At 43.3% G+C, this 12,438-nt stretch overlaps 1 protein-coding gene across 1 annotated transcript; it reads left to right on the forward strand.

Annotated features, from left to right (window-relative positions):
* Positions 1-2,683: 2,683 nt before the first annotated feature.
* LOC308085561 (mRNA decay activator protein ZFP36L1) lies at positions 2,684-5,044 on the forward strand (the record flags this gene model as incomplete). Its single annotated transcript, XM_080428761.1, has 2 exons — positions 2,684-2,743; positions 3,794-5,044. The coding sequence occupies exons 1-2, from the start codon at positions 2,690-2,692 to the stop codon at positions 5,042-5,044; spliced, it is 1,305 nt and encodes a 434-aa protein (XP_080284887.1). The 5' UTR covers positions 2,684-2,689.
* Between the last annotated feature and the right edge of the window lie 7,394 nt (positions 5,045-12,438).

A 12,438-nucleotide genomic window follows, 5' to 3' on the forward strand; every position in this document is an offset into this window, starting at 1 on the left:
TCCATATATTCAATATATATAGGCCTATATTTTTTAAGAAGTATTGAAAATAGCAGATGATCTACAAGCTCACAAAGTGTTTGGGCTATTTTGACTATTTTGGGTCCCGGTGAGACATAAAATTTCGCTTTTGGTTTGTACTATTTGACCTAGTTGATTTTTAGGGTAGGCCTACATAATGCCTACAAATAGTCACCCATCAACATGTTTGGTACAGTAGACAAAGACACACCAAACCTTCTGCCTCACAGTTAAATTTAATTTCAATCAAAGCAGCAAACATAAACAATTAGCTGCACATGCCACTGGCAACCCAGGTGTGGAGAGTTATCTGTCTCCTATATCTCCCACAAACACATCGCAGAGTCAGACATCTGCAGACTTTGGGAGTCAAAGGTATCAACACCCCTTAAGCTTTCAAACGAGTCAGGATAAGATAACTAACTTCATTAGGCACACATTCGTATTTGCATTTGCAGTTTTGCATTCACTGCAGGTGGATTTAAAAGCAACAGGCGATAAGTAAATTAGATACGCAAACACTGCAGGACATCTGGCTAAAACAGCAGAGTTTCCACAAGATATTCTGGACCTTGTTTTACAAGGAAAGTGAAAAAAAGATTGTTGATGCTCAGGTTGTACTTTTCTTGTAGACTGATTTGATGTAAAGTGTAACTGTAAAGTGATTTTGTTTTTGATGGGATTTTTTTTTCCTTTTCTTTCGCTTACAGTCAAATCATAAGGATTTGGTATTACCTAGAGACCAATCATGGGAACCCGTTCGGTAAAAACTATAAAATCAAATCAAATTTTTTTCTTTGTTCCTGTCTTGAGAGATTACCCAGAGACCAACTAGAATTTATCGTCTCTTCCTCTCAAAACAAAGTAATCTCACTAAATGAGTGAGGTGAATGTTCCAGTGCATACTTGTGCACGTTGTAATTTTTGGATCTTAGTTTGGTATTAATGTGAATATTGTCGCTGTCAGGCAGAAACCTTGTATCTCCATATTTCAACTTTTTATGTTTTTTAATAAATGAATGCCCTCCTTTGTCATACTGCAGCGTCACACAAAAGTAGCACGAATAGCTGATCCACAAGCTCACGTCACGTCACGATGTGACGTGACGTGAGCTTGTAGATCTGCTATTTTTAATAGTTTAAGTGAAAGTGGTTAGGTGTGTCTGTGTGTTTTATAAATATTTAACCAATGGAAAGCATAATTAACAGCTTGTGACAAAAGAATAATATTGGATCCATTGGAACACAGGTTCCTTTTTCCATTTCCTGAAACATAAGAGTTTTGGAGGTACAAGGTTTCCACCCGTCAGCAATGATGTATGCTTAGACTGTATTGAATAGTAAAGCAAATGAAGCCTCTTCACAAGCCTCTCCTGCTTGGAACTCAGAGCATTCTGCTTCACCGGCAACTAATGTAAAACTTAAACGAATTAGTGATTAATGTATTGAATTCCATTGTTATTCTGAAACTGTCGGTACAGTATAATAATACCTTGTTTGCAATTTGAAACACAAGCAGTATGTTAATCACTTGTTTGTATGATAATGAGTTTTAATGAGACACACTGGGAGGCACTGCGTTATTGGAACACATTTACCTCACTCACCTCTGTAAATGTATAACCTTTCATTTACGTCTCACACACACACACTTTTGTTTTTGCTATTATACCTTTAATTCTGTAATGATAGGAAGCACCATCAACATTAGCGCAACTTGTCATTATCTCCTTTAGTGGGCATTATTGATCCTAAACTAAGTGTGAGGGTGGGCTATTTAAAAACTACAGAATGTGCCTTTAAAGGATTTTCTTCCCAGCTTGCTGGAGGGGGAGTGGGTGGGGGGTTGGGGGGGTAATGAATGGGAGAAAAGTAGCTTCATTCAACTCCACTCTTTTCTTTCTTTCCCCCTCTACTCCCCACCCTGCCCCCTAGCATACTGTCACAATGTAAGACCCTCCCTCACCACCACCCCTACGGGCCTGCACACACACACACACACACACACACACACACACACACACACACACACACACACACACACACACACACACACACACACACACACACACACACACACACACACACACACACACACACACACACACGCGCGCGCGCGCGCGCGCGCGCACACACACAAAAGGACACACACGTATGCAAATACATGCACACACAGACACAGTGTGAGACACACACACACACACACACACACACACACACACACACACACACACACACATTCCCCCTCCCCTCGCCGCCCTGCCCTGCCCCCTGTGAACTAGAAGGAGGGGGCTCGGGTTTCCCCAAGTATTTAAGCAGATTCCAGCAGATGGTTGAAGAAGGAACTTTACAAGTGCAGAGGGTGCCTGTCTCTCCCCTCCAGTCCACACACAGAAAGACACACAACACAAAACTCTCCCTGTATTTAGAGCACTCCCCTCACTCTCTTTTCCCTCTCTCTCCTTCTATTTCGTTCCCAGTGGATCTAACTTGCGTTTCTCTAACTTTTTGAACACCAACGGGCCTCTCCGCCGCTCTCTTCTTTCTGGACCGTGGCATTTTTCCCCCTCTCCTCTCTCTCCGGGGACCAAGGGAGCCAGGCAGGCAGTCAGCACCGGAAGGCAGACCTTCAGCTCTACAGCGAGGTGAACCCTGGGACGGATCCATCATGCCCTCTGACTTTCTGACACCGTTCCTGGAGCTGGATGAGGAGTTCCTGAAGGTGAGGCGCCCACAGCTTCACTTGTCAAAATCATTATGATCTCTGAGAGTGCAGAAATGGAACCAAATGGACCCACAAGGGTTCATTTGGTTCCATTTATACACTCTCTGTGTTACAGGCCCATGAGGGTCTATTTGGTTCCATTTGTAAACGCTAAGAGTTATAACACTATTGACTTTTACAGACAAATACAGACATCCGTCATTTATTTACATGAGTGACAAGACATTATTTGCAACTTCCAATATATAAATATTTAGACAATATGATATTGATTGATTGATTGATTGATTTCATGAGTGGAGGCTGCAGTCTGTTTTTTTATTCTATGTATATAATTAGTCTGGTTAGGTTTCTTCCTTGCATATTGTTATGAAACATAGTTTTTTTTGTATTATTCATGGTTTAAGATATTGGGTAGCACCCTTTCTTAAGACATGGTGTGTGTTTGTTGCAGTGTTGGTGAGGATGGTATGAAACAGATTGGAATACAAACTGTTGCATTAAGTTAAAATATTTGTTTTTTGGCATGGTTTTTTGTTGTTTAGTTTCTTACAAAGCAAAGTGACAAGATACAACTTGAGACAGATGTATCTATGCAAGAAAGAAGAAAGGGTGCTTCTAGTAGACATATTACTATTACTATTTGCAATAATAATAATAGGTATAATAGTTGGATAAAAGTTGCTTCATGTGTGTGCAATATTTTCAAAGTTTTCTCATTATTCATTGTTGTTGACTATGTGTAGTGAATGCTGCCTACAATGTGTGCCACTTCATAAACAAATGTAATAAATGAGTAATTAAATGTGAAAAACCTTTTTAAAAAGTTATATGATTAGTCAATTAAAGAAACTGCAATAGTTCAATCAGCCTTTCACGAGAGCAAACAGCATAGAACAAAACGTCCCATTGTAAGTCATCTGGTCCTGTTACCACAGACGCCAGTTGGAAACCCTCCTTTCATGTCAGGTCAGCCTTCTCTCTCGCTCCAGTGCTCCAGGAATGCAGAGAGCTCACTATTCTTCTCCTTGTTCTTTTGTGTGACAGAATTTCCAAGGCCTGGAGACGACAGATGGCCTGTCCTACCAGCAGCAGCAGACCCGCCAGAGGACCACAGGCTTCCAGCGCCGCCATTCACTGTGCCCCGTGACCCTCCCTAACTCCAAGTTCAACAGCGGTGACTCAGAGGTGGCTGACCCCGACTACTGGGGTCTCAGCGTGGCCCCGGGCCAGCAGTGGTGGGACAAGGAGGGACAGCTGCCTTGCTCATCCCTCAACCGCATCCCGTTCAGGGTCGACCGCTCCGTCAGCATGATAGAGGGCCACGCCACTGCCGCTGGCTTGGGGGGCGGGCTCTCCTCTCTGTTGCCCTCCCCGCCACCGGGCCTCAGCCTCAGCAACGTCTCCCTCTCCTCTGCCATCTCCCCCTCCTCTTTCTCTGCCGCCAAGCCCCTTGCACCATCCCCTCCCATGTCCACGCGGTACAAGACCGAGCTGTGCCGCACGTACGAGGAGAGTGGCACCTGCAAGTACGGCGCCAAGTGTCAGTTCGCCCACGGCTACGACGAGATGAGGGGCCTGAGCCGGCACCCCAAGTACAAGTCGGAGCCCTGCCGCACCTTCCACACCATCGGCTTCTGCCCGTACGGTGCCCGCTGCCACTTCATCCACAACGCCGACGAGATGCTCTCGCCCGAAGGAGACGCTGCGTCACCCCAGAAGCAGAGGCCCCCCCTCCTTCGCCACAGCGTCAGCTTTGCTGGGTTCTCCTCGTCCCCGCAAGCGTTCGCCTCGAGCTTCCGACCCGTCCAGGAGTCGCAGCCGCCCATCTCCTCCTTCTCCTCCTCATTCCTCTTCACCCGTGCCTCCTCCGTGTCGCCTCCGCCGTCGTCGGAGGGAAGCCCCGAGCTCCTCTCCCCGCTGTTCCCGGAGCCTGGGGTGCTGAGGCACTGCCCATACCCGTTCTCCGGTCTTCCCGACCTGGCCAAAGACACCGGCGACGCTGCCCCGTGCTTCTACGCCGCCGCCGACCCCGCCGGCGCCAAGTGCCCCGTGTTCACCACAACCCGTCTCTCCAGTCCCCCAGGCCTCCACCACATCCGCCACCAGCACCTGCCGCTGTCCCTGAGCGGCCTGCAAGGCCTCCAACGCTGCTCCTCGGCTGACTCCCTGTCAGAGGAGGGCTACACATCCTCCTCCTCCCTCAGCTCCAGCTCTTCCTCCAGTGGCTCAGAGTCGCCCAACTTTGAGGGCCGTCGCCTGCCGATCTTCAGCAGCCTGTCCGTCTCAGACGACTAGCGCAACAGCTGTATGACGTTTTAAACGTTTTATTACAGGACCTGATTTGCACAGGGGCCAAAGACAAACGTTTTAACACTTTGACACACATTTGATACTTTTTCTTTTTTGCATAAAAACTGCAGGGGAAATAATTCTGGGGCGTTCAGACACTATAGCGGGTTATGGTGTATTATACCATGTATGCCTAACATCACAGGCTTGAGTTCAAGTGGCCATTGTCGTGTGACCCCCGTAACTTTGTAGTAGTTGAGATTTTGTTCTCAGGGTGTTAAAAAGTTTAGTTTGACCTCCTGGGTAAGTCCAGCCTGGTAAACGTACCTTACTTTGTGCATATTGCATTTCTCATCCAAGCAGTAGTAGCGCTGCTCAGAGTTTGTCAAATTTAAGCAGACTTTTTAAAACTATTTTTTCTGTTTTTTTCGATGCTGTTATAAGTGCTGTATACTGTTGTATACCCATTTTGTAGAAAATACTTCACTTAGCTTGGCAGTCTTCCTTATGAAGTCTCTGTTGAAGTTGGAAGTTCTGTTTGAGAATTTTCTGTACCCTGCTTTTGAAAGATAAATGTTTTTGCCCCGTGTATGACTGGTGTGTTAGACACTGGTTAGTGTTTCTGGAAACGGCATGCTCTTTCTTTGGTAAAAAAATAAGATTATTTGAGTACTGCTAATAGCACATTACTTCCTGTATATTAGCCTATTATGGTTACACAGGACAATGCTACTCCAGTCATATTTAGGGCCACAAAGATGTATGGAACTAACCATTAGCAAGAGAGGCAACTGGCCACACTGTCACTGATACAATGCTTGTGTGACGTCATTTCAACATTTGCATTCAATTAATGACCCATTGGTGACCAATTTAGCATTTGCCATTTTGTGTGACTTCTTTTGAAAGTTTGGTTGTATCCATGACATCAACGATACAAAATGGCACAAGTGTACCCATTGCCTCTGTCTAGTTACCAAAGTTGATCATAGAGCATTCCTAACCTTAATCACTGTTAACACCTATAGCCTCTAGCCCAGACAGATAATACAGTGTTATTGTTAATGCTATTGTTTTCATTATTATTACTGCCATAGCTTAACACCTTCCTTAGATTTATTTATTTCTTGTTCATATTTGTTGTCACTGACAGACATTGTTTGATGATTGTGTATATGCATTTACTTTTTTTTACAATGCAGGCAAAAATGTGCTTTACCTATTACCATAGTCTGCTTTAATATTTGTTCTAAAGGGAGGAGAAAGGTATTAGGAAGAAACTTTGGATTTGTACAACTATTTCTTTCTTACTGGCTTACAATAGTAAGTCCCCACTTATTGATATAACAAATACATAGCCACAATGCTGCTGGCCAACACATTGCATACGTGTCTATAAGAGTACTAGCCTATACTGTGTTGAGGCTTTTTCAAGTTGTGTCCACTAGTGGTTTATACCTCTACCCAGGAATCCAGGAAATGCTCTCTCACTCCCTCTGTTATAGATATGAAGGAAATACAGGCAAAGACTGAAGAAAATCCAGAAACTTGGGTTGAATTGTGTAACCTGATTCCATAGCAATCGCCTTGAAGACAATGAGTTTGAATGAAGCCTGTTGCATGCTAGGTAGCTAACTCGACTGGGGTGGTTGGGGGTTGGAGTGTCACATTACATCATGTGAAATCAGGCACAAAAAACAAATCAGGTGAAATGTTGTAATCTGCTGTATATGTTTCTTGTTTTGTTTTGTGTTAAGTTATCCATTTGTAACTCAATGTCAGAGTTAATTAACACTGAACCTGCCCCTATGTGTGCGACCAGAGATACTGCTGTTGCTGTTGCTTATTGTTTGCCTGAACACAAAGCCAATCAGCAAGCCTTTTTTATAATAACTTTTGTTAACTTAAAACGTATTTATTTTGTTTTTTTCAAAGTGAAAACTATATTGTGTTGTTTTGATATTTTGCTTTTTTTCTATATAATTTAAGTGCATTGATTGTTTACATTCCATGGGTTATGTGGATAGCCCAGTTGTCTAATATATTTGTCCATCTTTGGTTCAAAATAAAATAAATGTCTTTGGAAAATAATAGCAAGTTTTTTTCATAGTTTTTTTTTTTCATGTATCCTATGGCTAAAATCAATGAAATGCTTCAGAATCAACTTTAATGTCACATCATAGGTTTAAAAGTGGGAGAAATGTGTTTTTGTGCAAGCTATTTCCCTAGAAAGAAAGGGAAGAAGAAGAAGGGGGGGAAACAGGGAAGAGAGATCAATCCACTTGTCAATCAGGGGTGCTTTTTAAACTTTAGCTTAAGAATGGCCACTTTTAGTTGCACACTTGCTTTTAGATTTGAGGCCTCTAACAATAGCCTTGTTGGGTCTTTATCTTTTAGATAAGATGAGAGATTAGATAAGGCAAATCTTTATTTATCCAGGCTTATTCATCCCCCCAGGGTAATTCAGGTGTCCCATAACAAGCACAGGCATACAAACAAAGCAATCAGCAGATAAAACACAACAAAAGAAGGCAACAACAACAATGATGTATGCAGCATGCCTGAATGTCAGATGTAACTGTAAAATGTATGAACAGCACATATCTAAGACAAATGCATTTCTACTAAACCATTGTGTGGTTACATAGTAAAATATCATGGTTTGGTCCCTGCTGGCCTGATGTCCCATTGGTGTTCCTTTACAACTCTAATGCACCATGGCCCATACAGCTTCACTCATCTGTGTCTCATCATCAACCGACAATGGGGCAAATGTTAACTATTTTTCCCTCTGTTGCATCCAGGGTGTGTGTGTGTGTGTGTGTGTGTGTGTGTGTGTGTGTGTGTGTGTGTGTGTGTGTGTGTGTGTGTGTGTGTGTGTGTGTGTGTGTGTGTGTGTGTGTGTGTGTGTGTGTGTGTGTGCGTGCGCGCGCGCTCACATACGTGCGTGTATACTTGTACTGCTATACTTGTCAGGACCAAATATTACTATAACACTTATTGTAGAGTTTGACATTGTGAGGACTGGTCCTCACAAAAGAAATGGCTGTTTTATGAAAAATTTAAAAAGACATGTTTAAGTTAGGAAAAGATTCAGGTTACAGTTAGGATTACATATTCAGAGGTTAGGTTTAGGGTTAGGGTTTGAGTTATGCCAATGCTGTGAGCTTGTAGATCGGCTATTTTCGGTGCATGACACCGGCACGCAACTAAATATATCTCAGGCTTTAGGGTTGAAAATGACACAATGCGTGTATGTGTGTGTGTGCGCGCACGGCTACTCTGTGGGAAGACGAGGGAGTTTTTGTTGCAACTTGTCTGAACAGACTAATTTAGTGCGAGCCACACTTTGATGGGAATGTTTGGGCAACAGATGCTTGAACAAAGAGCTCCCACCACACAATGGACCATGGTGGGGATACTTGTGACCCATGCACACCCATTCACACACTGGATAGGAGCAGAAGTTGGGGACCCTCCTCTGTGTGAGTTTGTGTCATCATGTCCTTGTGTGTATCCTTGCGCGTGTGTGTGTGTGTGTGTGTGTGTGTGTGTGTGTGTGTGTGTGTGTGTGTGTGTGTGTGTGTGTGTGTGTGTGTGTGTGTGTGCGTGTGCGTGCGGCATATATTTACACAGAAAGACAAAGTAGTATGAGTGTGTGTTTGTGAAAGTGTATCTCTACACATATCCATGTGTATTGGTATTCGTAGTAAAAGGCCAGGATGTGTGTGTGTGTGTGTGTGTGTGTGTGTGTGTGTGTGTGTGTGTGTGTGTGTGTGTGTGTGTGTGTGTGTGTGTGTGTGTGTGTGTGTGTGTGTGTGTGTGTGTGTGTGTGTGTGTGTGTGTGTGTGTGTGTGTGTGTGTGTGTGTGTGTGTGTGCGTGTGTGTGATCGCATGTATCTGTGCATGCATGTAGGTGGGTGTGCCTGCCCGAGTGTGTACTAAAAAGGCCAAGGGCCAACTTTCTTCACCCCTCCCCTCCCCCGCTACCCCACTCCCACTCCCTAACCACTCCCCCCTCCTGCAGGCCTTTTGTGAGGAACCCGGCTTTCCCTTTTCAGCCCAACATCTGTATGCTAATGATTCTCAATGGGAATGGACTGGACTCAGGCTGGAGACACACAAGGGGGAGGGGATTACAACCCTGTGTGTGTGTGTGTGTGTGTGTGTGTGTGTGTGTGTGTGTGTGTGTGTGTGTGTGTGTGTGTGTGTGTGTGTGTGTGTGTGTGTGTGTGTGTGTGTGTGTGTGTGTGTGTGTGTGTGTGTGTGTGTGTGTGTGTGTGTGTTTTTCTGGTAAGAAGCTGATTTAGGAGAATTGAGTAATGCGATGGCGGTGGTTGTTTCGGGGGGGCGGGGTAGGAGAAAAGAATATATAAGAAGGAATTATCAGGAGCTAAGGAGGTTCCAGGGGGGTTGGTGACGAATGGGGGGTAGGGATTGGGGGCTGGGGCAGAATGTTGAGTGTCCTCATATGGCCCCTGACAGAGGAAGAGGCTCAGATAGACCAGTAGTTATTTTTTCATTTCAAGGACCCCCATAACTGGGAGATTTAAAAAATAGTAATTATATTCAAATCATATGTCAACAATTCACATAATATCTCATTTCAACAGAGTGGGTGACAGTCTAGCTGTCACTGTGGCTAGTGGCACTGTGTGTGTGTGTGTGTGTGTGTGTGTGTGTGTGTGTGTGTGTGTGTGTGTGTGTGTGTGTGTGTGTGTGTGTGTGTGTGTGTGTGTGTGTGTGTGTGTGTGTGCGTGTGCGTGCGTGCGTGCGTGCGTGCGTGTGTGTGTGTGTGTGTGTGTGTGTGATAAAACCACTGAGATGCAGGATGATTGGCAGAGAGAGAGATACAGCGTGAGAAACGACATGGAGAAAAAGGACATCGGTTTGAGGCTGCTGTTGGAGAACGATGACCTTTTTTTATTTTTAATAATCATTATTGTGATTTGGTCAGTCTTTTTACAGTCTATACCGTTTATTGTAGGTATAGAAATAAAGGTGGAACTATGATTGATCAGAATAGCCATTCTTGTATGTTCTCAAGTTGTATTTACTAGGGAAGCTGTCCCTAAAACATCCAGGACAACGCTCCCAGACTCTTCTCCCTTCTGGCTCCCAAACTGTGGAACTATAACTCCCCATTGCAGTTAGAACTGCAGAGTAACTCCCAATCTTCTGCCGTAATCTGAAGACTCACCTCTTCAGACTCCACCTTAGCCCGTAGCACTTGCCCTAGCCGTGAATGCTTTGCAGGCTTAGGCAAAGGTTAAAATGTAATTTAGATAGCACGTTATGTAGACAGATCATATCAGACAGATCAGACAGAAACTATGCACACTATAGGATGCCAGGTCATTTGAAGACCTGGCATCCTATAGTGTGCATAGTTTCAATGTACAGATTATTGATTTTTTGTATTACACTGATGATAGGTTCTTAGTTTACCTATGATCCTAGATGACTATTTCTATGCATTTGATGCATTACCTCATGTTGTCCTTGCTTACTGTAGTCGCTCTGGACTATGGCGACTAAGGATGGGAATGGCATTCTTGCTAAATCCGGTGCATTTACACTACATTTTATGTGTGTGTGTGTGTGTGTGTTCATTAATATGCACTGTCCTGTTCAAATAAACGTATAAATAAATGTAGTGTCTGCTAAATGCCTAAATTGTAATAATGGTGAAGATTAACTATCAATCATTTAGCTCCCTGGAAGCCCCTCAAGGACCCCTGGGGTTCACCGGACCCCACGCAGAGAACCACTGACCTAGAACGCCAAAATAATTAATCAGCTCTCAGAGTTACATAATTATGGATAAATGAACACTCTGGATTTTACTGTGCATTGTACTATGGCTCCCTATATGACATAGCCTGCTATAATATCTCCTTTATAGGTGTTGTACTTAATGATTGTTTGGTTAAATCATTTTTGGTAAAAGTTAAACTGATAGTAATCATTGCTATGGAGTGTTTGGTCAGTTACAGTGGTGTCTCTCTCTCTCTCTCTCTCTCTCTCTCTCTCTCTCTCTCTCTCTCTCTCTTTATTAGCTTCCATTTTAGTGTTCCAATGCAATAGCAATTATTACTATTTAGTATTAAGTATTTAACACTTATTTGTTATTTGAACAAAATACATAAATATATAAACAAACGAACCAAAAAAACGAATGAATATCACTGACATACTATTCCTATGCCTTTAAAACATGACATTGTTTGACATGACATCAAGTTATGGATTAAATAAGTCATGTTTTGGGGGTTTTGAAAAAGAAAAAAAAGTGAGCTTTCACAAGAATGGTGTGTTTTCTTTGGTCATTATCACCATTGCCACTAGATGGCAGCTCTTCTTTCCGTGCTCGGTCTCTATGGAGAGGCCTAGCACTGATTCAGCAGTGGAGAGGAGACGCCATCTAGTGGCCAATCTGTCCAAACACACCGGTAGGTCAGTATCGTGACAACATTTGACAAAACTCTGATAGTTGTTCCTTTCAGTGTGATGTGAGTGAAGTTATCTAATGAATGGACAAACATTCACACCAAATTCTCTATGGTTATTATGACATAAAATAGGCAATAACCGAAAGACTGGGCACCTAAACAGTTTGGACACCTCAATGATAAATTGGCTATTTCTTAAAGAAAAAAAACTCTATTTTAGTTTCCGCACACACACCTGTATAATGTTGATTTGACAGTATTCAAATTGTGTCCGACTTGACATCTTTCGGGGTCCCTTACGCCTGTGGACCAGGACCTGTAATGGTCTGTTTAGTTTGTACATTCTTGGAGTTACAGAAGGGTCTGTTTATTAATTTTTTTACTATCAATCATTTATCTGGGGACCCACTGGTGGCCCCTCAAGGACCCCCACGGGCCCACTGACCCCATTCTGAGAACCACTGCTATAGAGTATGTTGTTGTAGGGAGATAATAGCAAGACTGGCCAAATGTCCCCACAAATATAGTACAATTGGTGAAATCATCATTGTGAGGACAATTGTCCTGGTCTCGACCCCTCACAAAAGAAATGGTTGTTTGACAGTTAAATTGGGTTTACAATTCGGTTTACATTCAGGTTGGAGCTAGGGTTAGAATTATGCTCTATTCATTGAATGCTCATATGAATGGTTCTCAACCTTTTCAGGCCGCGACTCCCCAAAATAATCTTATTTGAACTGTGGACCCCCCACCCTGACAAGCACTTGAAATTGTATGCATTACATTTAGTTTGACTCGGTTTCACAGATAAAGATTGTGAAAATAGCTGATCTACAGACTCACAACGCCTTGCAACACAAGGCATTTGATCAGTTTTTGTTCTCGTTTCTTTATCTTCTTGAATTTTTTGGTATTACCTTAAATTGTCACTTACTGTCCCCCCAGAAT

Source organism: Gymnoscopelus braueri (genome assembly GCF_963280865.1).
Source record: "Gymnoscopelus braueri genome assembly, chromosome: 5".
NCBI lineage: Eukaryota > Metazoa > Chordata > Actinopteri > Myctophiformes > Myctophidae > Gymnoscopelus > Gymnoscopelus braueri.